This window comes from Saccopteryx leptura, chromosome 1 (genome assembly GCF_036850995.1).
Source record: "Saccopteryx leptura isolate mSacLep1 chromosome 1, mSacLep1_pri_phased_curated, whole genome shotgun sequence".
In the NCBI taxonomy this organism is placed as follows: Eukaryota; Metazoa; Chordata; class Mammalia; order Chiroptera; family Emballonuridae; genus Saccopteryx; species Saccopteryx leptura.
The window spans coordinates 41,919,879-41,946,344 of NC_089503.1; the positions used below are offsets into that span (position 1 = coordinate 41,919,879).

General features: G+C 47.1%; 1 protein-coding gene across 7 annotated transcripts in view; it reads left to right on the forward strand.

The window, feature by feature from the left end:
- Positions 1-26,466, forward strand: part of SERGEF (secretion regulating guanine nucleotide exchange factor) — a 224,031-nt gene that overhangs the window by 40,991 nt on the left and 156,574 nt on the right. For all 7 annotated transcript variants that reach the window (XR_010748958.1, XR_010748959.1, XM_066364999.1 and 4 more), the window contains one exon: positions 14,180-14,346. Coding sequence is in view for 5 of the 7 variants with exons in the window: in XM_066364999.1 (XP_066221096.1) it covers positions 14,180-14,346 (167 nt within the window). In the remaining 2 variants the exon portion in view is untranslated. The remainder of the gene's footprint in view (positions 1-14,179; positions 14,347-26,466) is intronic.

Below are 26,466 nucleotides of genomic sequence, written 5' to 3' on the forward strand. Positions count from 1 at the left end.
AATCAACGGAGCTGTCCTCAGTGCCTAAGGCTGACACTTGAACACTAGAGGCACTGGCTGTGAGAGAGAGGAAGAGAGAGAGAAGAGGGAGAGGGAGGGAGGGAGAGAGAAGCAGATGTTTGCCTCTCATGTGGGCCCTGACCAGGGATTGGACCTGGGATGTCTGCATGCTGGGCCAACATTGTATCCACTGAACAAACTGGCCAGGGCTCCCCCGTAGGTCTTTTGTACCCAACTCTCAGGACGAACTTGGCAGAGTGTCCAAGGATGGGATTAGAAGAAATTTGGGAGGCACCATCCAAAGTCATGTCCCAAAACATTGTTGCTGGTTGACCGTGAACTAACATCCCAGGATAGGCTCCCTCCCCTCCTTGCCCTTGGGTGAATTGTTTGCACCAAAAGATTGGGGGCAACCTTAGTCTTTGTGTCCACTGCTTGAAGATCTTAATCTGGGCCTCCCGTTAACCAAACACCAGTATCTCTTTGGAAACTGAGGATACAAATAGTATTTCTGGGTGGGGGGTATTTCTTGGCTTGCTAACATAACAGCTTCAATATCATGGTGGGGTTTGCAGGATGGCTGGCCCTAGTTTATTTACAGTTTGTCTCTGCTCCTGCGGGCCTCTTGGTGGTCTGCAGGGACGCTGTGTTCAGACAGCCAGGTACTGAGGTTTTACCGAAGGAACTCAAGCATTCTTCTGCAGGCCCAGGCGTGCTTACGAACTGCGGCTCTCCCTTGCTGAGTCTCATTCCCAGCTCCTGCCCCCAGCTCGGGCGTTGTGAGTCATCATCATCAGTAGAAAAGGCAGCCTCACCAACAGCTGGGTGCAGTGTTTGGTCTTTTTTTTTCTTATTTCTTCTTTTTTTTAAGTTCTTTTTTTGTAACTTCACAAGATAGAAACTGCTGATGATCTTTTGCAATGGACAGTAACTGAAGTCCGGGTTAGGGACGGCAGTCCTAGGTAGGGAGAGGAGAACCCGAGGGGCTGGGAGCACATATGTGTGTATTTCCATCACTGAACCCTTGGGCCTTCCACGAAGAAGCCATTGCAGGGAGGCAGGCAGCGAGGGACCATGTAGACCGTAGACCTCACCTGTCTCTGCTCTTCCTGGCCTAGGAGCCGAGGATGTCTTCGGTAAACTTTGAGAGCTTGACTGGCATTCTGCTAGGAAGCTATGGACAGGATATACTAGGAGGCAGGGCAACGTGGGATCTAGTCTTGCCACCTGGGGTAAATACGTCACTTTACTTACTGGGCCTCACTTTTCCCATCTAGAAACAGACAGTTGAGTTAGAGTGTCCAGAAGTCCCTTCTTGCTGTGACAGCCTGTGAGTCTAACTTGAATACAAAGAACTTAAAGCCTTGTTCCTGTAATCCCCTTGAACGTCTGAAACCAATGGCTTTTTCTCCAGGTGAATGGTACTCACTGCGTAAGGAGAATCACGTAGGTAAGATTCCTATTCCCCAAGAACTTCCAGTCTGTCTTCCTCCTTTCCTTTCCCCACGAGGCAGTAGACCAGGGGTCTCAAACTTGCGGCCCGCCGAACAATTTTGTGCGGCCCGCAGACTAATCCACGAAGTTCAAAATATTTTGGATAAAATTAAGTAAGCCTAGGGGCCTACTTGTATTTTTCATTTCTCTAGCATCCTAGCTAGATATTAGCTTAGTTAACAGCAGTTGTGATGCGAACTACAGTTTCTGGTCGATTTGTGACACTGAAAAGTGTTGCGTAACAGTTGCCTTTTGTAGACCTAGTGCGGCCCGCCGAATGGCTGTGATCTTGCTCTGCGGCCCACATGCTGAGTTGAGTTTGAGACCCCTGCAGTAGACAGTCTACTGGGAAGCAGGAAACTGGGATTCTGGTTCCGGCTTTGCCAAAATAATTGTGTGTACTTGGGCAAATCATTTCCTTCCTTCAGCCTCGTTTCCATTTGATCTAAAATCAAGGAATTAGACTTGCTTTTTGGCTCCAACTCCCCCCACTCTCCTTTCCCTCCTTGAGCCTCCTACTAGCTTTTCTGCAGGGCATGACTCTTAGCTGCAGAGCCCTGGGGTATAGTTTCCTTTCTTGCTGGGAGGGAGAGAAGGAAGATTATTTTTTTAATTACGCAGCTAAGATTAGGCAGCAATCTACATTTTAAAATGTTATTAATAAGAATCTAAAAGTGTGCAAAGAAGCTTTGGAGTTTGAATGTGAAATGACTTGGGAAACATCTGCAGAAGCACTGGCCTCCATCAGGGATTTTTCTCTGGTGCTACGTGGCTGCTAGGCGCGGCGGCAGCCGGCGGTGTGGCTGGGCCCTGGGAGGAGCGGGGAGCCCGCACTGAGCCAGAGCAGCGCCCCCAGAGCGGGGCTCGCGGTCCAGGCTCTCATGGTGGCTCTTTGCAAATTGACTTTAGAGAAAGAGTGACAGTCATATTTCTAGCACGTCTAGTTAGAGGTTGCAAAGTGCATTCCTGTTTATTGTCTCCCTTGCCATCACAGTCCTGAGAGGTAAAGTTGGCTGAGGTCTCTTAAATGTAAGATTCTTTCCTTGAGAAAGATCGTAGGCTATAGAGCAGGGGTCCCCAAACTTTTTACACAGGGGGCCAGTTCACTGTCCCTCAGACTGTTGGAGGGCCGGACTATAAAAAAAACTATGAACAAATCCCTATGCATACTGCACATATCTTATTTTAAAGTAAAAAAACAAAACGAGAACAAATACAATATTTAAAATAAAGAACAGGTAAATTTAAATCAACAAACTGACCAATATTTCAATGGAAACTATGCTCCTCTCACTGACCACCAATGAAAGAAGTGCTCCTTCTGGAAGTGCGGCGGGGGCCGGATAAATGGCCTTAGGGGGCCGCATGCGGCCCGCGGGCCGTAGTTTGGGGACCCCTGCTATAGAGGAAAGTGAGGACAGGAACTGGGGAGCTGGGTGCTGGTCCTGGGCTTCCACCTCCGTCCCCAGCTGTACCTTTCTCTTTTCCCTTCTTTATATGTCACTACAACTCTCAAAGTCATTGGCCAGGGCATTTGTTCTGTGTTTTTTGTCCATTGTCTGTCTTCCCTGCACTAGAATATAAGTTCTGTGAAGGAAGGAGGTTTTTCTGTGTTGTTCATTGCAGTGGCCCTAGCATCTGGGACAGCACCTGGTTTAGTGAAACTGCTTAGTAATGATCTGTTGAATATTGTGAATGCCCAGCTTTGCTTCTAAGTAGTCTGTGTGACTTGGAAAAGTTATTATTTTTTTTTCTTCTTTTCCAAGTTAGAGGAGGGAGAGATAGAGGGACAGACTCCTGCATGTGCCCTGACTGGGATCCACCTGGCAACTCCTGGAAGGCAGCTTTGCTTATCACTATACCACTAACGCACCTGGCAGCCCCTGTCTGAGGCCGATGCTCTGCCCATCTGGGGCTGTGCTCACAGATGAGCTGTTTGTAGTGCCTGAGGCGGAGGCTCCACGGAGTCATCCTCAGCGCCTGGGGATGACAAACCAATTGAGCTATGGCTGTGGGAGGGAAAGAGAGAGAAAGTGAGATAGATAGATAGATAGAGAGAGAGAGAGAGAGAGAGGGAGAGAGAGAGAGGAAGGGGGAGGGGAGGAGAAGCAGATGGGCGCTTCTCCTCTGTGCTCTGACCGGGAATTGAGCCTGCCTGGGGCATCCACATGCCGGGCTGACTCTCTACCACTGAGCCAACCAGCCAGGGCCTGGAAGTTATTTATTTTCCTCAGTTTGTTTTCTCTTTGGGGAGTTGGATGGGATGGCCTCTGATGTCCTCGGTGGCATGGTAAGAGCAATGCCTACAGCTCCTTTTTCTTCTAGCAAACGCTGAGCACCTGTTCTGGGCCAGGCCCTGTATTACATGCTGTGAGGATGCAGAGAGAAAGGATCAATGTTCTTCACTCTTTAGTGCAGCAGTTCTCAACCTGTGGGTTGCCATGGCTTTAGGCGACCCCTGTGTTTTGGTCATTCGACCCCCGCCGGGGTCGCAACCCACAGGTTGAGAACCACTGCTTTAGTGCATGTAATGGTTAATTTTATGTGTCAACTTGACTGGGCGACAGGATGTAGAGATATTTGGTAAACATTATTCCGAGTGTTTCTGTGAGGGTGTTTTGGATGAGATTCACATTTACATGGTAGACGGAGTAAAGCAGATTGCCCTCCCTAATGTGGGTGGGCCTCATCCAATCAACTGCAGACCTAAATAGAACAAAAGGCTGACCCTTCCTGAGCAAGAGAGGATTCCCTGACTTTCCAAGTAGAGCGTCAGCTCTTCCTGTTTGGGAGCCTTTGCACTGAGACATTGGCTCTTAGATTTTCAGCTTGCCAGACCCTATAATCGTGTGAGTCAGTTCCTAGTAGATCTCTCTACATATATATCCTGTTGGTTCTGTATCTCTGGAGAACCTTGTCCTAACATAGAGGACAACATAAGACATGTCAAATAATCTTATATTTGGTGGCATAGAACAGTTGTTGGAACAGAGATACAAGAACCATGCCAGTGGCTTCTAAAGGAAGGGACGGCTTATTCTGACAAGGGGATGATGGATGCTTTAGGGACGCAGTGGCATTTGAGTCAGGCCCTGAAGGGTGAGAAGGAGCTCAGTAGGTGGAACAAGCAAGCCCACCAGCACTACAGGCTGGCCGGCATTGCGGGCTGGCTCACAGGATGACTAAGGCCCGGGAGGGAAGAAGTGGAGTATGTCCTTGGCAAAGAAACAGCCATTCCGCATTGAAGAACATAGGTATTTGGAGGGAGGGACTGTGTGGAAGGCAAAGGAGCTACTAAGCAAACTGGGACTGGGGCTTCCTGAGATGTTCTCACCCGGTTTGGGAGAAGAAAGCAGTCCTTTTTTCTGGGAAGCCCTAACCTTGTGTGGTATATATAGATAGTCCTACAGCTAGTCTGGGGGCTCCACAAGGAGGTCTGTCTTGACTTCTATCACTGGTGCCCTGTTTAGACAGCTAATAAAAGTCAGTGGTGAAAATGGAGCATCTGTGGAATGCCTGGTATGTTTTGGGGCTCTGATCTTTGCCCTGAAAGCCAAGGGTGAATGAAGCGCACTCTGTCATTATCGGGCGGGCTCTCTGTGCCTAGCCTGTATATGCATCCCTGTGACACCGACTAAGATCAGCAAGCCCTTGGGAATATTCACTTTTGAAAAGGCATTGTGACCCAGTGAAAAGTGGTGTGTCCTCTGCAGGGCAGTGACGCTGGTGCCAGGCTGCTGGGTTCCATCTGAGCTCTGCCACGGACAGCTGTGGACTCTGAGCTCAAGACTTACCTTTCTTGTGCTTTAGTTTCCTCACCTGTAATTTGAGGATTGTAGTAATTCATCCTCATGGGGTGTTTTTGTGAACTAAATAGAACAAGCCCTGTAAAGAGTTTAGCATGAAATATGTGCTCTCAAAATATCAGCTATTAGTGTTATCGTTATTATTGCAGCTTTGCCACTTACTAGCTTTGTGACCTTGAGCAAAGTCATTTACTCTGTGATTTGTTTTCCTGTAAAATGGGGCTCACACCAATCAATAAGGGCTGATTAACTTATATAACTTAAAGGCAGTGCCTCAGTAGAGTGTTAGCATCAGCTCTCAGTACGTGGATTGCCCCTCCCGCGCCCCGCACCCCTTGTGCACCCCTTTTGCAGGCGGCTGCTGCTTCTCCCCTTCTTAGGTGGGCAGCCCGTGTTTGGAAATTTCATTCCTGTATTAATTTTTGAAAATTCCAGGTTGTGCAGTCAAGTCCTAGTTTTTTATTTAGGTTATGAACTGTGTGAGTGGTCTTTAATTTTAGAGTAGACACTTTGTTTTAGGACATGGTAAGACTAAATTTTCCAAAGGCGCCAGTAACGTTGAATTATACACTGTTCATTTTGACTGAAGAGTTTTAGACATCATGTATTAAAATTTAGATCAAGAAGATGTCTCAGGGGTCATCTATTCCAGTCCTCTTATTTTATGGATGGGGAAATCTAGGCCCCTAGAGGAGAAGGGACCTGCTCGAGGTCATGTTGCCCAGAAGAGACGGGGTTAGGACCCAAGTCTTAGGCGAAAGCTTCCTCCCTCTTCTGGCTCACCGCCTTCAGCTCTCTTTGTGTCTGCTCTCCTCTTCCGCTTTCTTCTCTTCTCCCAGCTCTAATTCCTTTGTATCATGCAGTACTACAGAGGCCTGTCATGTGCCGGACACTGTGCTTGAATGCTTGAATCTTAGCTGAAACCCGAAATTTCATGACAGAGCCTTTAGTGCGCTTCCCTTTCTTGGATTATCAGTAGAGGCACTGACCCTGAGGCATTGGTAGATGGCAGTTGGCTGAGAATATTTGACAAATTGATGGAAACTGTTGGTGAAACTGTAGAAATCCTTGGTAATAAGACTGTGGGGTTCAGTCTGGGAGAATAGTAGTAACAGTGGCTAACATCGACTCTTATGTGTCACCCACTGTGTATTTTATGTATGCAAAAGTATTCTTGCAACAATCTGACAAGGTCGATGTTACTGTTCCCATTTTACAGATGTGGGGTAATGTGCTCAAGATGGAGCCAGCGAATGATATAGTCCAGCAGGGATGAGAAGAAGCGGTAGATTCATTGTTCATTCAGGAAACAAATATTTAGTGAGCAGCTACTTTGTGGCGGGCATTATTCTTGGATAGAGGAATGAGCAAAAGCAGAGGGTCCCTGTTATCATAGAGCTGACTCTGTGGAGGGGGAGACACAGGGATCAGACACTCCTGATTTATAAACCGACGGTAATGCTCCCAAGTCGAGGACTCTGATCTGGGAGTGCTTTGCAGAGTTGAAGAGTGATGGCAGTTGACTAGGTGGGCTGGGTCAGGGCCTGTGGAGACAGCCTGGGACGGAGGCACTAAAGAGCCTCGTGGAAGAGCAGCCCGGTGAGGGTGCTCCCAGTGCTGTGCTCTGAGCTCTCTTCCTTCCCTCTGCTTGTCCCGACACGGGAGGACAGGCTGGGTGACTCAGGGAGTTAGTTCTGTATCTGACCAGTCCTAGCTTATTATCACCAAGTACATTTTTATGAAATTTCTGTCCATGTGGCAGAGGAAGAATGAGCTACAGAAATAAGGTTCTTATACTCTAAGACAGTGATTTTCAACCTTTTCCATCTAATGGCACACATAAACTAATTATTAAAAGTCTGCAGCACACCAAAAAATATATTACATTTTTTTGCTGATCTGACAAAAAAAAGAGGTATAATTTTGATTAATTCATACTGGATGGCTATTGTTGGTGTTGGCTGTTGTAATTTTTTATTTGACAAGCTAAGGGAAAAGCAGCCAGTGCCCCTATGTAGTCAGGTAGTGCATGTTTTAAAAATCGTTGCAGCCTACCAGTTGAAAATTGCTTCTCTAAGGACTTAGAATGAATAACCTTTGAGAGTAGCTGGTATTCATAAGCAGATGAATTACAGCGAGCTCATAGTTAGAGAGCAGCTTCCTCCTCGTGTGTGTATACTCCAAGAGGCCTGTGGCATCCTAGAACATGAGCTAGAGGGACAGAAGAGGTTGTTTGGCATCTTCTCTGCCTGACTCACCTCCATTTCCTGACTCCATTTTGATATCTTCAATGCCATCCTGTCCCCTTTTGGGTCAAATTCTGTTAAGAAAATGTGGATTAATCTTTATATTACACTGTAATCTATCTTTTTGTTTGTTTGTTTCTGTTTTTTTAAGTTTTGTTCTTCAATTACAGCTGACATTCAGTATTATTTTATATTAGTTTCAGGTGTACAGCATAGTGGTTACACAATTAATTATATCATTTACAAAGAGATCACCCCTATGATTCAGGTACGCACCTGGCAGCATACGTAGTTCTTACAGTGTTCTTGACTGTATTCCTTATGCTGAATCTATGGCCATGCCACCTTCGGGACCCCTTTGGCTGGGACAGCATAGAAATCCTTCTTCACTGAAGAGCTCAGATTTTCGCGGTGCCTGCAGCAGGGCCTTCTCGCCAGCCTTTACCACCAGGCACCCCCGAGGGGGCTGGACAGTAAAGGAAGCTGTCCCCCTGAATACTCAGCATCCACCCACCCTCCGAGTATCCTTTCACCTCAGAGTACTGTCTCTGTCCCCCGGGGCTTTGCACCTAGTTGATTTTCTTCTCATTTACTTCTTTATTTATGTTGACTGTTTGAAAAGATGTTTGCCAAAGGTCCAGAAGAATTCAGTCATTTGGTAATGAAATAACATTTCATGCTTCTCATTGCTGGGAACCCTGGTCTAGCATCTCTGCCCCTTTGTCTGTTTCTTTTAATGGCACCACTGCCTGCACACTAAGCTGAACACCCTCACGTCTCAAGAGTGTTGTCTCTTCCCGTTCCCTTTCTTTCACGTGTAACTGGGTGCCAACCCTTGCAAATTTTTACTTCTTCCACACCATGTGATTCCAACCCTCCTTTCAGCTCTGCTACAAGACTGTGTTATTGTAGGGGATGGGCTTGCCTTCTTCCCTTCCCTTTTCACTTACTAGCCCAGGGAACATAGTAGGTGCCTTGTTTCCTGTCCATAAGAAGGGGCAGGTAAGAGTACCTGTCTCACGGGGTTATTGGGAAGGATAAACAGGATACTTACTATATGGAGAATGCTGAGAATAGTGCCTGGCACACAGTAGGTGCTGTGGAGGTGTTAGCTATGAAGTTATTATTACTGGAGCCCTCCAGTCAGGATACTTACTGTATAGAGAATGCTGAGAATAGTGCCTGGCACACAGTAGGTGCTGTGGAGGTGTTAGCTATGAAGTTATTATTACTGGAGCCCTCCAGTCAGGATACTTACTGTATAGAGAATGCTGAGAATAGTGCCTGGCACACAGTAGGTGCTGTGGAGGTGTTAGCTATGAAGTTATTATTACTGGAGCCCTCCAGTCCTTTGCCATGTGTACATTCTGAAACATTCCTTCATCGGCCCCACCCCTACTCAAAAGTCTTCAGTCTCCCCATGGTCTGTCTGTCTAGCAGTAGTCCCTAAAGTGAGCATGCAAGACCAATTGCCAGGGTGTAGGAAGAGAAAATTGACTTTTCTATGTTTTTTTTCCCTCATTCTTTTAAGTTTTCTACTTTTTGAGTATGTTTTCTACTGTATATTTTTGAATAAGGGTACATTTATAAATATATGAAAATAAATGCGTAGTTTGTTTGTTTATTTATTTATTTATTTATTTATTTATTTATTTTAGCGAGAGAGACAGAGAAAGGGACAGATGGGGACAGACAGACAGGAAGGGAAAGAGATGAGCAGCACCAATTCTTTGTTGCACCACCTTACTTGTTCATTGTTTGCTTTCTCATATATGCCTTGACTGGGGGGCTCCAGCTGAGCCCCTCGCTCAAGCTAGCCACCTTAGGTTCAAGCCAGTGACCTTGGGCTTCAAGCCAGCAACTTTTGAGCTTCAAGCTAGCAACCATGGATGTGAGGGCGATCTGGCTGCGACATCTGTCACCCCATTGATCGCCAGGGTTGATTCGGCTGATCTGGCTGGCTAGGCGGGTGTCCCCTTCCTCCCTCACCGCTCCATGTGCGTCCCTCCCGAAGCTGCGCGCTCGGTCGAAGAGGACGACCTTCCCCGCTAGAGGAGAGGACCGTTCTTCGGTCAAGGGTATACGAGTAGCTGCGCTCCCCTGCTAGAACCTCCAAACAAGTCTCAAGCTAGCAACCATGAGGTCATGTCTATGACCCCATGCTCAAGCCAGCGACCCCACATACAAGCTGGTGAGCCTATGCTCAAGTCAGATGAGCTCGCGCTCAAACTGGTGACCTTGGGGTTTTGAACCTGGGTCCTCTGCATCCCAGGCCAACGCTCTATCTGCTATGCTACCACCATCAGGCCGTATGTGCATATTTTAATAAACAAATATACATATATTGGGAGTATGTTAAAAATATCACACTGATAGGGGAGCGCAAGTTTGGGGGTGCCTGGTCTGGAAGGTGAGATCCAACCCCAAGCCTGGCATTTCCCTGTGGCTGGCCCAGCCTGGCTGTCCTGGGTCCCCTCCCAGTCCCCCTTCCTTATGACCGTCTCTCTCTCCACCTGCCCCATTTGTGCCTGTTGATTTCCATCCTTGCTCACCCCCTCTTCCCGTTCCTAAAGATTCTCTCTAAGTTTCTCTTTTTCCTATCCAGAAGTTCACCTTAAATGCCACTTGGCCCATCAAGCACGCAGGATCATTCCAGCTCCTTGAAGCCCCCTGGACATGCACTGTCGATACTACTCGTACGGCCTCTGCTGTTTTCTACTTGGAGTTGCGATTTTCTGCCGTGTACATTTCCTGTTAAGTCTGACATGCCTCTAAATTAGGTTTTTCTTGCCGACTTTACTTTGAGCTGTTTGTCATTTATCTGGAGACACATACCTAAACTTTTTGAATGACATTAATGTATCTCTATTTTATTGTAGCAATATAGAATTCTTTACTCTAAGGAAAGGACCCATTTGTTATATTTGTGATCTGAATCTTCTTAGATTTGATGGTGTGCTTCAGCTTGAGGTAGACGTTTATCTGCAGTGCAGTAATGAACATCTTCTGTGTGTGGATTATTTTCTTTGACTCCAGGTGACCTAAAATCATACTCCTTGTGTTTAATGCCTGTATTGTAGTGCTTGTAGTCCTGAGTTCTGCATGTCCTCCTGGGCAGTAGGGAGAACTGGGTGGTACACAGAACACATCCGTTTAATCTGGGTCCCTCTCAAACTCCACGAATGGTTGGTTAGTTCGTGATGGCAGCTGCGTAGTCACTGGCGATGCCATTGGTCCTGGAGTCGAGAGGCACAGGGTTAACTCTAGATGCCACCTCTTGCTGGTTGTTTTGACTTGACTGGGTCATGTAACCTCCTTTGTAAAATAAGCTTAATAATCTATATATTTGGCCTGGCCTGTGGTGGTGCAGTGGATAAGGTGTTGACCTGGAACACTGAGGTTGCCGGTTCAAAATCCTGGGCTTGCCTGGTCAAGGCACATGTGGGAGTTGATGCTTCCTGCTCCTATACCCCCCCCCCCTTTCTCTCTCCCTCCTCTTTAAATGAATAAATGAAATCTTTTTTTTTTCTTTGTATTTTTATGAAATTGGAAACAGGGAGGCAGTCAGACAGACTCCCGCATGCGCCCGACCGGGATCCACCCGGCACGCCCACCAGGGGGCGATGCTCTGCCCATCTGGGGCGTTGCTCTGTTGCAACCAGAGCCATTCTAGCGCCTGAGGCAGAGGCCACGGAGCCATCCTCAGCGCCCGGGCCAACTTTGCTCCAATGGAGCCTCGGCTGTGGGAGAGGAAGAGAGAGACAGAGAGGAAGGAGAGGTAGAGGGGTGGAGAAGCAGATGGGCGCTTCTCCTGTGTGCCCTGGCCGGGAATCGAACCCGGGACTCCTGCACACTAGGCCGACGCTCTACCACTGAGCCAACCGGCCAGGGCCTAAATGAAATCTTTTTAAAAAATAATCTATATATCACAGAATTATTATGAAGATTGAGAGTATGTCTGTGAATGTGCCAGCACCTAAGAGGCAGTCAACAAATATCTGTTTAAAAATAAAAATAAAAGCATCTTCTCTGCCTCTGTGAGCTTTCTGATGCATGTGCATTTCATGGGGAAAGAGCTTCAGGGGTGCGCCTACCTGCCTGAACAAACAGGTTGGAGACCAAGAGCTGGACATCGAGTCGGCCTGGTTTCCGGGCTTGTCTCTAATAAAATGTCTATGGCCTCCCCAGGGACCATAAGGATTAATTAGTAATCTTTGTAAAGTACTTTGAAGGTGAAAAGTGCTATGTAAGTGGAATGGTTGAATTGCTATTGGAGATGGTGGCACCGTGTCCTGGCAGTCTTGCCTGTCTTGGACATCAATAATCAATAGCAGAGAAGGTTCTGAGATGTTTGACTTGATAAGAAAGGATTCTTTGTGGAATTTGTGATAACATAGTTCTTCTGTAGAGTTGCAGATAGCCACTTTCCAGTTTTACCCAGCAGAAGAATGTGAGGGTCACTTTAGAGATGATAGTCTCCTCCTCTGGCTGCTTTGGAATCTCCCTGCTCTGTCAATCTGGTGGTAACTCTCAGTCAGCTCAGGTAGAGGGACAGTGTGCCAGTTTTTGGGTCTTGGGCCCATAGTTGTTTTTTTTTGTTTTTTTTTTTTTGGTCTAATCCTGTAGAAACAAAGGAAGAGTGTTGAGTGGTTACCCAGTGATGTGGACCAGTATGAATAACCAATGTAGAGAGGTACCATGGCCTCAAAGACAGAGATGTGGCTTAGCTGTGTGGCCTTGGACTGGTCACTTCTCTGAGCCTTAATTATATCAGCTGTTAAATGGGAACATAGTGGTTGATGAGTATAATAATAGAGATAGCACATGGGACGGTGGGTGTCGCCCTTGCTGTGGAAAACTGAATCAAGGAAGTTTTCACAGAACTGGTGGCACATGAAATAAACTGTAAAGGTTGAGCTATTGTTTATCAGATGGGTAATGTAAGGGAAGGTCATCCATGGCAAAAGGAACAGCATATGTGAGGTAGCCTATCTAATGTATCTACTCCCTGTTCCTGTAGTATACCTGCTACCCCACGGGCTTCCCACTTTGGCTCCCTTTTTTTTTTTGTATTTTTCTGAAGCTGGAAATGGGGAGAGACAGTCAGACAGACTCCCGCATGCGCCCGACCGGGATCCACCCGGCCAGGGGCGACGCTCTGCCCACCAGAGGGCGATGCTCTGCCCCTCCGGGGCGTCGCTCTGCTGCGACCAGAGCCACTCTAGTGCCTGGGGCAGAGGCCAAGGAGCCATCCCCAGCGCCTGGGCCATCTTTGTTCCAATGGAGCCTTGGCTGCGGGAGGGGAAGAGAGAGACATAGAGGAAGGAGGAGGGGGTGGAGAAGCAAATGGGCGCTTCTCCTATGTGCCGTGGCTGGGAATCGAACCCGGGACTTCCACACGCCAGGCTGACGCTCTACTTCTGAGCCAGCCGGCCAGGGCTTTGGCTCCCTTTTTGAAGAAGCTTAGCAGTCAGGTTCCTGAGAACTTCTTGGTGTCTATGTTGTTGTCCGGGACCAGACCGATCCTAAGAACTGTATCCCTGTGGGGCCCTCTATCCCTGCAGCATTCTGACATTGCCCCTGTGAGTCTGGGGTTGTTTTGTAGCTGACATCATAAGCCATATGTTGAGTGTGGGGCCAGATGAAGCTTTGATACTAAGCACAGAGTACGTAGTAGATTTGTCTAGAATTTAATATGTATTACTTGGTGTTTTGTCGCTTAAGCAAAGTTTTTCTTTGTTAAAATAAACATGTATAAAGATTTTATACAGCGCACATGGTTATGCATATTTATTGCAGAGAATCTGTTAATAATCTATGCCTCATCGGATTTTGCATTTCTGTTGAAATAACAAATGCAGCACTTGGTACAACTGAATGAATTTGGTGAATTTTCTCTTATCTGGGAGAAGAAAGGCCATTTCTCTTTTCCAAACTTCATTTTCTTCATCATCTTCAGCACTGGCCAGCTTCCCAGGTGGTGCATCTGGGGAACTGAATGCTTTCCTGGCTCTGAGTGATTTTGTCTTTTTTTCCTTCTCTCACTCCCTTCTCTAGCACGCAGACACTTGCCTTGGAACTGTTAAAATTGCTCCTTTGAGTAAGCGCATAGACTCTGAAAGGTTCTCTTATGTTTCATAGCAGGAAAACACATGAAACTGGCCGTTAATTGAGCTCAGAGTGAAGCCCTAAGAGATTGTGACACAGGGCAGGTCAGGAGCCTGGAAACGTCAAGGTGGCCGAGGGGACCCCTGGGTTGGGCAAGAGAGAGAAGAGAGCCGAGAACGAACATCTGGGCAATGTGCAAGGAGGCCGTAAAACAGGGCAGGGTTCTCTGAGTCACGTTTGTGTCTGTGAAATGCAGGCTCATGGGCTTGATCAGCCTCTGTAGGAATCCAGCTCTCGTGCTCACCACTTAATTTGATCTTGAGCAAGTTATTTCATCTCTCTGAACCTCAGTTTCCTACCCCTGTAAAATATGAATACTCGAGCTTTCTTTACAGGTAGATAGGAAGGCTCCTGGTACCCTAGTAGTTGGTACTAAAAATAAACGTTCACGCTTTCTCTTATAATTCAGTGCCTGCCCAGGAGAGTTGTGGAGTGTAGCCTTACTCAAACAATGTTTGTTTTTAGAAACCGGCAAGGTGTTTACCTGGGGCCGAGCAGACTACGGTCAACTAGGGAGGAAGGTGGAGTCCCATGAAGGCTGGAAACCGGAGAAGCAGGGTTCACCCCTCTCCTGCTCGAGACCACAGAAGAGCATGCCTTCATCTCTACACTGTTTAACAGGAGCAACTGAGGTAGGAAGTGACTTCCAAAGATGCAATGCATCTCTTTTCCTTGTCTTTCAGGGAGGTGATTACTGAGGGCCTACTGTGTGCAGGTATTCCAGACATTATGGTCCGTTCCACATAGACTCTGAATGGGTCCTTGCCTCAAGGTGCTTGTGGTTTAATATGGTAGAAAGGCAGTTAGCCAGATACTGCAAGGCAGACTGTGTGTAAATCCTCCAGAGAGGTTCCAGGAACTCTGGGCCCACTTCAGGAGTGAGAAGTGAATTCAGGGTAGAGGGATTGGATTAGGCTTTGAGGAGGACATGGCTTTGAACTCTGCCTTGGAAGATGGGTCAGCTGTGAGCAAGCATCTGTAGGAGAAGAGGACTTTCAGGGGGGCGCACAGCTGTAACAGTTACAGGGGAAGGAACGTGAAGAAAGTTTTAGGGGGACTGCTGCAGCGTGGGGTGTCTGGGGGTGAATGTGCAGGAGTATCAGGAAGAGGGGTGGAACCTGGCTGGGGGCCTTTGTCACTGAGCTCAGTGTTGTTGCATTGCTGTTTATATTTCCCCGTGTAGAAAACATTGTAGTTCATTTGCTTCTTCAAGCCCCTGTAGTTCTCTGAAATGTCTTGAATTTCTACATTAAAGGCAGGAGTCTTAATTTCTCCAGGGTGTGTGCTTCTGTTACTAAATTTTACTTTACTGTTGTCCTTAAAAAAAAAAGGAAAAGGTTTGGTTTTTGAGAAGAATGAGGATGGCCACACAGGAAATGTGCCTCTGAACCCAAGCTGGCTTGACAAAGGATTCAGTCTTCATTCAGAGTCTGTCAGAAAAATTAATAAGCTGGTGAGACTTCTGTAATTAGCATCAGACTAATTACAACCCTCTCCATACCTGGAGGGCTTCCATTCCCCCAGGGCTCGCCTGGCCTCCTCCTTCCGGGTATGTAGGCCGGCTCTCCTTTCTGCCTCACATCCCAACCCTGGCTCTCCTGGGCCTTTCCTCAGTGCTGTGTCGAGTCCTTCTGTCTGTCTCTCTTTTTCTTTAATTGAAAAAGCACTACACACCACCACACAGACAATTTGGACATGCTAATAATAATAATAATAATAATGATAATATGGTCCATAATCTTACCACCCTAATACACCTACATTTCTTTTTGTGAGTGCACATGTACATCCTTTATAAAATTATTTATAGTGTTTTGTATTGTCTTCATTTATTTGATCACAAATGCTTTGCTGTGTTTTTCTCGGTCTCTAAGATCATTTGAAATGGCTATTCCATGATTGGAAGGTTCTGGGATTTTTCAAATCATTCTTTGAATGTTGGACAATTGAGATCATTTACTTTTTTTGGGCACTATAGTGGGCTCTGCAATGAATACCCTACGCAGTAGTCGGCAAACTCATGAGTCAACAGAGCCAAATATCAACAGTACAACAATTGAAATTTGTTTTGAGAGCCATTTTTTTTAAACTTAAACTATATAGGTAGGAATATTTCTTATCGAGGTAGCGCCCGCACATGGTATTTTGTGGAAGAGCCACACTCAAGGAGCCGCATGTGGCTCGCAAGCCGCAGTTTGCTGACCAAGGCACTGCATTGTTTCTTGCGGGTACAATCTTGGGGATAAAATTGCAGGGGCAAAGGCCATGCGCATCTTTATGACTTTCATATATTTCTCTGGATTAAGTTGCTTCCCCCAGCAGTGAATGAGGGAGTGTAGTATTCAGGCCGGTTTTGGCTGCTTTGTGAGTTTAGGTGCTGAGATTTGGGATATAAGGCTGGAGACTCTTTCTCTGAGACTTTGTGGTCAGGGAGCAGAACAGAGGCACAGAGGCTTCATGGATTTTTTTGAGTCTCTGGTTTTATTGACGAGATGAGGATAATAATACCTACCACAGAAGGTCATTAATGAGGATTACTTGCAAAGTTCTTGGCATGTGGCAGGAACTCAGTTATTGTTGGGTCCTTTCTCTTTTCCTCTTTGAAACCTTTTAATGTCCTGCGGTGGGCCATGATATGCAACACTGTAACAGACACGAACAGTGTAACATAGCCTAAGAACCTGACCTTGATGTGACTTTTATTTAGCTTCTCAGTGGGGCTGTCTGTGGCAGCTTCGTTTAGTGTTCCCCTCCGTCTCTGCTCCAGTCTTTGGGGTGCTCATGTGTATACTTGCTGGTCTCAATGCAGGGTCAGATTCTGGGTTAAGTCAGGCTTGGAATTCACTGTTGATGTTCAGGTCTGACCTGTAACATATATATTATTAGCCTGAGGCCCAGAGTCAACCCATGTGGGCAGCTGTAAACAGGAGTAATTGTCAGCCTAGATGCCCTACCAAGCCTGATCCACCTTAGATAAGACTAGGTGTTACCCTGGCAGAGGCTTGGCCAGGGAGGTGCAGGGACACCTGGGCAGACAGGAGCAGCCTTGAACTAAGTTGATTCCTAATCTTAAAGGACCTGAGTGTGGCTTATAGTTTAGCAATGACCTTTATGTCCAAGGGATAAGCTGAGGGCGGCGTGAGCTGTCTGGGTGGGGCCGCAGGTAGGATGTCTGCCCAGAAAGGTCCAGAGGGACACAGCTAGACAGTGGGGGAAAGCACAACACAGGCAGATGGAGCTGGACTGTGGTACAAGCATTCCTTCCTGTGAACAAAAGAAAGCAAATAAACACAATGTTACCTGGTGGTTGTTATGGGCCAGGCAGTGTGCTAACTGCTTTATACATGTGATTTCATCTTCACAGTAAATGAAGCTGGGCACAGCTTAGAATCACTGCTTTATGAATAAGCAGACAAAGGCTCAGAATGGGAAGTCACTGGCCCGGACTCACACTGTAGGTAAACAATGGCGGAGACTTGGACTTGAAGCTCACCTGTTTTCTGTGTAGATGAAGTAAAATTGCATATGTCCTTTTGCATGTGTATCCTCATCTGGATGAAAGTTCTGGAAGTCTGAGATTCAGGGTTTCTGATTCCAAGAGTCTCAACTTTTTTTCTTCTGAGCTGTGCCTCATCTCTGGCCTGAGAAAGACTCTGAGACTGTAGACCTGACGGACCTCACTTTAGTGTCCTTGCAGTGGTGAAGACTGTTTCATGCACCGTCAGCCTCTTGCGCAGACCCTGGGCTTCTCTGGCCACTCTCGGGAAATTCCGGGGGTAGCGCGGAGGTGGGGGCTAACCTGCATGGTAGCGCACAGTGTGTGTGGCGGGTTTTCTGCCCCTTGAGAGCAAACATGCACCACAGCAGCTCTGTGCTTCCCAGGCCCTAAGTGGGGCTGCTGCCTGCACACTTCTTGTGTGATATTGGCTCTAAATTCTGCCCAAAGGCAGAAGTGTCTGTGCTCACTCAGTGAGCACGTTGGGGCTTCCCCAAGGTTCTGGAGCAGAGAGCCGGGCACCTGTGCGTTAGCTTCTCAGGGCACCTGCTTGACTGAAGTGAATAGCCTTGGAGGGGCAGGGTCAGAACATCTGGATTCTAGGCCTTGTTTTACACCCTTTTCCCCCGCACCCTTAGTTCCTTCATAGGTAGGTTGGGGATGTTAGACCAGGTGATTCCTAGTGTTTTTTTGTAGATCTAAGAGTCCCTTCCATCTGTGACTCTTAATTTATATAAATTTTATTTAATTTGTAATGACTCTCGCCCCTGGAGTTTCTCAGTGTCATAGACAAGCTCACTTAACCCCTGGCTGTTGGCTCAACTTTGGCGTGTTAACTAATGTTAACGTTTGGGAATGCTGACCAGTCTAGAAGTTCCAGGCTGCAGTGCCTCCTGAGCTTTGCTTGCCTCTTCGCCCTAGCTCTGCTCTCCAGCCTAGTTCCTTGGCCCCAGGGCCTCCTGGTCCAGTTTAGGACATTGGGACTTAGTATGATGCTCCCAGCTGGTTCACCCAGGACTTGCAGCTTGGTTTTGACTCCCATCTCTGTGTCTCTGCCCTTATTGCCAGGGGCTGGCAGGCCTTGGTGACACTCCCTTCCTGGCTTCCCCGCCCGCCACCCCCTGCAGGTTCTGTGTGTGCTGTTGCCCCTCTCCTCACCCATGTTGGCCACACAGTGACGGTGGGTGGGGAGGTGGACACTAAGGTAAAGAACACATGTCTTTTCCCAGCAAGAACCTCCAGGTACATAAATATGTATAAATCCTTCCTGTATAACAGGGGTCGAGAATCTATGGCTCGTGAGCCAGATGTGGCTCTTTTGATGGCTGCATCTGGCTTGCAGACAAATCTTTAATAATAAAAAAAAATAACGTTAAAAATATAAAACATTCTCATATATTACAATCCATTCATTTCCTACTGCTCATGTTCATGGTTGCGGGTGGCTGGAGCCAATCACAGCTCTCCTCCAGGACAACACCAAATTTTTATTGGATAATGCATAATGTACATGGGTCATGGTATGGCTCTCACAGAATTACATTTTAAAATATGTGGCGTTCATGGCTCTCTCAGCCAAAAAGTTTCCCGACCCCTGCTGTACAGAGTGGAAAGTGCTGCTGGGCGTGTGTTAGACCAAGGGAGCCGTGAAGATGGGATGATTTATTTTGAAGACACTACCAAAAAGAACTACTGTTTGAACTGGTTTTTTAAAAGTGAGTGGGAGTTTAAAAAAGGTAGAAGGACATTCCAGGCAGAGGGGACACGACCTAAACCCACGAATCTGAACCTGTTTTCACTCCTGGCACGGTCGGGGCCCTGCTCGTTCCAGCGGTCCAGCCTGGCTCTGCCGTCTGGCTGCCTGTCCAGTGTGCCCCTCCCTGCCATCCATCCCTCTGCGAGGACTGCTGTCAAAGGAAGAAAGATAAGTTCACATATGTGATCTTGTTTGATCCAATGCAATGCTGTGAAATAGGCCAGAATGGAATGGCTAGGAATTAGGAGAAGACCCAAGGCAAGCAGCCTGATGCTCAGTTTCTGAGGGCTGTGCTCTGAGCCCAGCCTGCAGCCATGGCCCAAGTCACGATGCTGGTTTACATTCTGCCCTTGTTTGGTTGAGGAGCACCAAATCCCAGTGAGGGGGCTCAGTGAGCACACACGCAGCCATTGGAGCAGGAAATGCGGAAATAAACAAGAGTTGAAGCAGGGAGTGGGTCACTGTCAAGCCCAGATGCCACCAGCCCTCATTTTTCTGCAGGACTAAAACTGTTGGAGGATCAACCTGTGCACAGGGTCTAAGTGAAATCTGTCAGAATGAGTGGAAAAGAGACTATTTTTAGTTTGCAGAGTCACTCACTCAGCTGTGTTAGCCGGGGTTTGAGCCAGGCCCCTACGCTTTCCACAGTGTTATTTCTGAAGGAGAATACCACTTGAATGCTGTGTAAAACCCATTAATAAACCTGGAAGTTTCCAGAGCGTCTTTGTCCTGCCGCTCCTTCCGAAGGCTGCCTTTCCTGAACGACCTTCCTTCTTTTCTCTGTGTAATGCATTTCTAATTTTAAGTTTGTGTCAAGACTGTGGGACTTCAGTGCCCTAAATAACACAGAAATCTACCACCAGCAATCAGCTGAGTCCGGAGGGCTCAGACAGAATTGAACACAGCCTGAAAAAGCACTTCCTCTCTGGTAAGTAGCCTGTGGCATCACCGCTGTTGTTAGAAAAGTGGGAGGTCTCCGAGCCCAAGGGCCCGGCAGCCGAAACCTGTCCGAGGCTGCCCCCAATGGGGCAGCAGTGTGCACCCAAAGACTGTTTCGTTGGAGATTTAAAAAGCTAACATGTCAGTGCTGTAGCTGCTGACCTAACAGGAAAAGTAACCCAAAACAACCCTCAAAGCAGTGGGCTGGATTTGTCTGTGTGAATGCCCAGAAGAGGGAAGAGCCAGCAGACAGGGCTGTGCTGTTTGAAAGAGATGGTAGAAGGCTGCAATGCAGAAGCACTATTTACCGCCTGCTATTTTCTCATTTATTTATATTTATCATCTCCTCTCACGGAAGTACAAGACCCAGGAGGGCGAGAGCCTGTCTATGTTGCTTGAGGCTGTGTTCCCAGTGTCTAGAATAATTCCCAGCACCTCGTAGGTGCTTAGTGGATGTTTCCTAACTGAATAAATGAATGGTGAATGAAAGAAATGTTTTGGAGGTCTGTGGCCCTCTTCTGCTCCTCTTCTCCCTCCCCACAGTCTGTCCTTCTCAATCCCAGGTCCGTTTGGGAGCAGGCATTTCTGAGTTTTCAGGCATTTGGGCATCAACTGTCCTGCAGAGCCAGGGAACAGACCCTGTAATGTGCTCCGGCATTTCTTACAAAATTTGCTGATGATGAGGCTTTTATAGTCTGTCCTTGAGCACTTCATGATTTACCAAGCACTTTCACGCATTTTCATCTTTGGTTTTTCCATTATTCAGCAGGTGCTTATGTTTGCCTGTCTGTCTGAGCACTGCCTGAGCCGAACAGGGAAAGCAGAGGAGAGTGGAGTATTCCTGTGTTAGGGGCTCGCGACCTAGCGGCAGGGCTCACATAAGTTTATGGCAGGACAAGCAGAGTGTGACAAAGGCTGTAAAAGAGAGTCTGACAATGAAAATGTGTTGATACCATCCCTTCCCTGTGCCCTTGGGGACTTCTTATATTTTCAGGCCCTCTGGTTCTCTTAGATGCTGCAGGGTTAGGGTGGGGGGTGGTGGGGGCGGGAGGTGGTGACTGGAAATGCTTCCTGAATTGGAAGCGTTGACATTAAATTAGTTCTCCAGGGAGCTAATGTAAAGTAACAGGGGAATCTTGGCAAGAACTTGCATCAAGAGGAAAGCAGAGGAAGAGCAGCCAGAGACTGAGTATTGACAAGGAGGGAGCAAGCCAGCCAGAAACTGCCAGTGTCTTAGAAGCCGAGGAGATTTCACCGGGGAGATCGGGGGGTTGGAGACTGCGAACAGACCCTGGGGTTTGGTGATGAGTGGAGTGTTGTCCCTTCTGAGAGAGGCTGAGGTGGCAGCTGAAGCAGGGACAAGGGAATGAAAGGGAGGTGGGAATACAGGCTGCAGTGTGAACGACCCTTTCAGGAGATTTGTAGTCAAAGGAGGATGAGAACAAACTCAGGAACTTGAAAGGAGAGCCTGGTTCAAGTTAGTTCTGTAAGCTGGCGGGCACTGGAGTGTGTCAGAAGCTGCAAGAAAGGATCCGAGAGAGAAAGAGAGAGAAAGCTTGAGCAAAGATGCAAAAGGGAGCAGGGCTAGCTGGAGCAAGGCCCCCAGGAGATGGGGGGGGGGGGGCTGAAGTCATTGAATGGGTTAGTTCTGAGGAGTTGGAAGGACCTCTTTTCTTGTAGCACAGGAGTGAAGGGAAACTAGGATATGTGGGGAGAGAAGCCTGCACTGAAGAAGAGAAATGCTTTCATTGAAGTGTGTATGTTTTGTCATCATATCTTAGTTTTATTTATTTATTCAATAAATGTTTACTGCATAGTGCTGCGGTCCACACACAGTGCAAGATGCCAAGAATTCACACAAAAATGATCAAGTTGCTGCTCACTACTGTAATACAGTATTGGTAATATAGTGATTACTAATATGTCCATCTCTAAATCAAACTTTGAGGTCTTTGGAGAGAGATACTGTCTCATTTATCTTGATTAGGACAAGCATGGTACAAAGTAATCAGTAGAAGTATGTTGGAAAAAGTGTGAGAGCTCCTGTTAGGTGATTTCTGTCTTCCTGGTTAGGTTGAAAGCCACATAGTCTGCTGGCGTGATGAGTTTAGAGTGGGGAGGCCTCCAGGGGGGGACTCGTTTGCTTTACTCTGTAGTGGGTGCATCCAGTGCAGTCTGGTAATTGCCTGGAATGGAAGAAAGTGCTGTTGGCTCTGACCTGAGTGGTGGCTAGGGCAGATGTTGCCTCCATCATTCTAGCGGTGAGGAAACCGAAGTTCACAGAAAGCTGTCAGAGCTCAATGGCACATAGTATCGAACACAGACTTGTCCCTGGCTGTCAGAACCCTCATTTCTCTTATTGCTGGCCCGCTACACTAACCACGTCCTCTCTGAACAATTCTGATTAGAATGTGGGCCTGGGCTCTGGCTTTGGCCATCACTAGGTGGTGGTTGGGTCTGGTGGAGACCTGGTAGCCCTCTCCAGACTCAGTCTAGTCAGTCTCTTATGAGGAAAAGCAGGAGGAAAGGAATAGCCTCAGCGAGGACGGAGACAGTGAAGTTAACTCACGATTGTGGTAAACCACAGTGCTTGCCGGAGTTGGAGCTCTGATGGCCGGAGTCTTGAATGTAGACTGGGGTTGGATTTTCTGCTCTGTCACCTACAATCCACATGACTTTGGGCCAGTGAAAACCTCTCTAAGCCCTAAAGTTCTCATCTACTAAGTGGGAATAATAATATCTGCTTTACCTTGCCCACAGTGTTCTGCAAATAAGATGCAAGTAAGATAAATAATAGATTTTGTAAACTCTAAAACACTGAGCAAAAGAGTTATAATTGGGTTCATAGAATATGAGCCACTCTGTGCTTTTGATACAGGATTTAAGTGTGGGCCAGAGCTGCTCTTCTGTCTTAATCACTTGGTATCTTAAGAGCTACACAGAATCATATTGGATCTTGTGGTAAACACCTCTTAGAATCAGAACCATTGTAAATAGTGGAGGCCAGATGCTTGGTAACCTGTAGCCTAACTCCACACAGCACCAGGGGGCGTGCCTTCCTGTCGAGGTAGCCGCCAGCACTGACAGCAAGGATGCTCCTGGCTTGCTTCCTCTCAGCAGCAGAGGAAAGTCATCAGCACTGATTTAAAGTCCCAGTGACCTCATGTGTCACCATCATTCTACAGCATTATGACTTTATGACTGCCCGGGCCACGCCCAGGGTCAGCCGGGAGCTGCCCAACTGTCTTTGGTTGCATTTGACCTTGAAAACTGGCTGTTCTAGGGTGAAAGTAAATCGTGCAGAGGTTTAGAGGGGACAGTAATCATGAGGTTTCAAAGAGGCTGCAGTGGTTTGATGAGAAACACAAGGTTTGTGAAGGCTGAGTGTTGTGCCTGAATCCCTTGGCTGGGGAACTAAAACTGCCTCAATCTCTACCTCTGTTCCTCTGACTGGGACCCCTATCTCTTGTGTAATTACAGTGACAGCCCCTTTGTTGAAACTCCCTGTCTCTAGGGCCTCATCCCAGCTGCCCCGCTCAGCTGCCAAAATGATACACTAAAATATAAATCTGATCATGCTATGCTCTTTTTTTTAAAGATTCTTAGGAAATACAGACAACATTCATTCCCACAGGAAACACTGTTGGAAACCTGCTACATGAAAGAAACTTAGCTGAGCCTTCAGGATATAGTGGAGAATAAGGCACAGGTTCTACCCTCAAGGGAGAGGTGAAACACACAGCCCACAATCCCCACAGCCAGTGCGCAAAGCATGGAGCTAGGAGAGTAAGTTCCAGGATTGTTGCTGGCCTGTTCACCTCTGAATCCCATCACCTTGACAGTGCCCAGCACACAGTGGGTGCTCAGCAATAATTGCTATAGGGTTGAACGTATGCCCTTACTTTTTAATGGTTTCTCATCCAGGATGAGGTCCAAAATCTCTAGCTTGTCACAAGAAAGTCTTCCTTGATCCCTCCCCCGTCAGGATATCCAGCCTCATGCTGTACGGTCTCTTACACCGTGCAGTCATCCGTACCAAACGAGGGAAATCATGTTTTTTGATACTGCTGGGTATTTTGCTTCCCTTCGCCTTTAGCTCCTTGGACAATTAGTACCTGTCCCTCAGTGGATAGCAAGGATGATGTCATATTCATCTCTGTTCCTACCATTCAGCCTGACAAAACCTACCCTTCTTTCTCTCTGTTGAGTTTTTCTTGGCTTGCTGTCATTACCCACCTTCCTTGTCTCTGCTGAGTCTTTGTCCTTGAAGCCTGTCTCCACCTCCCCTCTTCCTTCCTTCTCCCTGAGCCCTTTTGAGAGTCCAGATCTGGACCTTGTTGGGAGGCCTTGCTTTTTGGCTATGATGAACCCTGGCCTCCCTTTTGCCTTTCTTAAACATCATCTCCCTCCCATATTGGCGCCATCCAGACAGCTGGACCTCTCTGCCATTTCCACTTGCACAGGAACCCTACCCTGAGCAAAGTGTGGATTTTGCCAATCGCATTGCTGGGGACTGGACTCTGTGTCCTGGACCTCCGGTCACTGTTTCAGACCTTGTTCTGAATGGCTGATTCCCCAGTCGAACAAATCTGCTTGATTCTGAGGGTTGTTGCTGCTCAGAACTCCCTGCCCAGAGGCTCTTTTTGATATTGGCATTGGCCTGAATCAGACCAGGCCCTATTGGGTACCTTGTAGGAGATGGCTGTCTTACGAGCCAGTCCGTAGTCATCCCTCTTCCTCAAACGTAATTCCCATCCAGTTCTAGCCTTTTTTTGGCCTGCAATGTTCTGAGCCACTGAGGCCTTGCCTGGCAGGCACCCCTTGAGGCAGCTAAAGAGAAAATGTTGCTCTTGTTACTGCTCAGGAAGCAGAACCAGGCCATTTTGTTGGGCTGTAGCTTTCAGAACCACAGGACCCCAGGCCAGTTGGTAGAGGGACCACCGAATTACGACTGGAAGAAATTAGTGTTTGTGTGATTGCATAACTCTCTTCTGTGACGCAGCGGTTTTCTCTGTGGGACCACTGCAGGTTGCTGTTTGGAAGGGAGTGCTTTTTGCGGGGTGCCTGGTAGCATCCAGATTGGAGACTGGCTGTGGTAGCAGAAATGGAAGGAAGCAGAGATGTTCTTGCAAAAAGAGCAGCTGCCATGGCAATTCATTGTGAAGCTTCTGGCGTTCCAGAGAGGCCAGGAGCTTTAGGAGAAAGGAAAGCAGTGGGCGTGATGGGAGCCCACTCACAGGAGCTCCCTGAAGACCTTCCCATGTGTCACTTCAGGAGACACAGCTGGCTGGGGACGGTTGCTCATGGCTGCTGAACGAAATGCATGTGTCATTGTAGTCAGCATTCCCAGGATTGAGTGAGGAAAGTTGCTCACTTCAGAAAGATAATTTAGTCAGTCATTCTTGAGTATCTTCTCTGTGGTTTTATTTCCATGTGGTCCTTTAGAGTAGGATTTTTTATTAATAGCCTGGCACATGCACATTATTTGAGTATAGAGTCTGCCTGAAGGAGCAACAAATAGGAGAAGGACTTGGAAGATTCAAAACACTTTACATTGTGGCTTGATTCTTGGACAAACAGCTTGGCTTCTTGAAGCCTCAGATTTCGCATCTGTCATATATAATAATACTTATTAGGCCTTCCTCTCCAAGTGGTTGTCACAATGATGTTATGGAGGTGAAAGCACTTCATAAACTATGAAGCAATAACCAAATATAAGTTATGTTAGTAGATTTCTTTGTCACATTCAACCTATGGGTTTTCAGGTCTTGTAGCTCTTTGGAAATTGTCAGTTAGAGAGCTGGAGTTAGATATAAATCATCTTTATGATTTTTGTGTTCCTCTTTATTCATTATACTTACCAAAGTACCCAAGACATATTCAAGCTTTGGACTTGGAATGTGACAACAGGGAGGACACAGAGTCCTCCAGCTTTCTAAATGGGATGTGATTGATAGTATAAATCTCTGACAGGTAAGAGCTGAGGACTTGTGAACAGAGAGTTCGAGAAGCAGTGTTGGCAAGTGTTGTTGGCCAGGTCTCTTGAGTCTCTAGGAGATCTTTTTAGAGGAGCTGAAGTTTGAAGGCTAGGGAGACTTCTTTGGTAGTAGAGAAGATAAGCTTTGTTAGGCTTCTGAAGGATCTATATAGAAAGGGCTGGTTCCTTCTGAAGCAGTAACCTGGGGAAAGAGTGCACAGACATGAGTTTGAGCACTGAGGTTGGCAGTTAAGAAGGACTTGATTGGGAACAATTGGGTTGTTTAAAGATAATAACAATAGCTCTTATTTGCTGACCATTGACTGTATACTACATACTATGCTTACACTGTGTGAACATTACTTTCAGTTCTTAGCATAGTCCTGTGAAGCAGTGTACTATTTTATCACCATTTTGTAGATGAGGAAACCAAAACTTGGGGAAGTAACTTGTCTAATGACACAGCTAGGAAATGGCAGAGCTAACAGTGGCAGTGCTGTGGACTAGAGGATACAGACTAACAGTGTAGCAGCAAGGATGAGTTTCTGAGCGTCACAGCCCCAGACCCCCTTACTTGCACATCC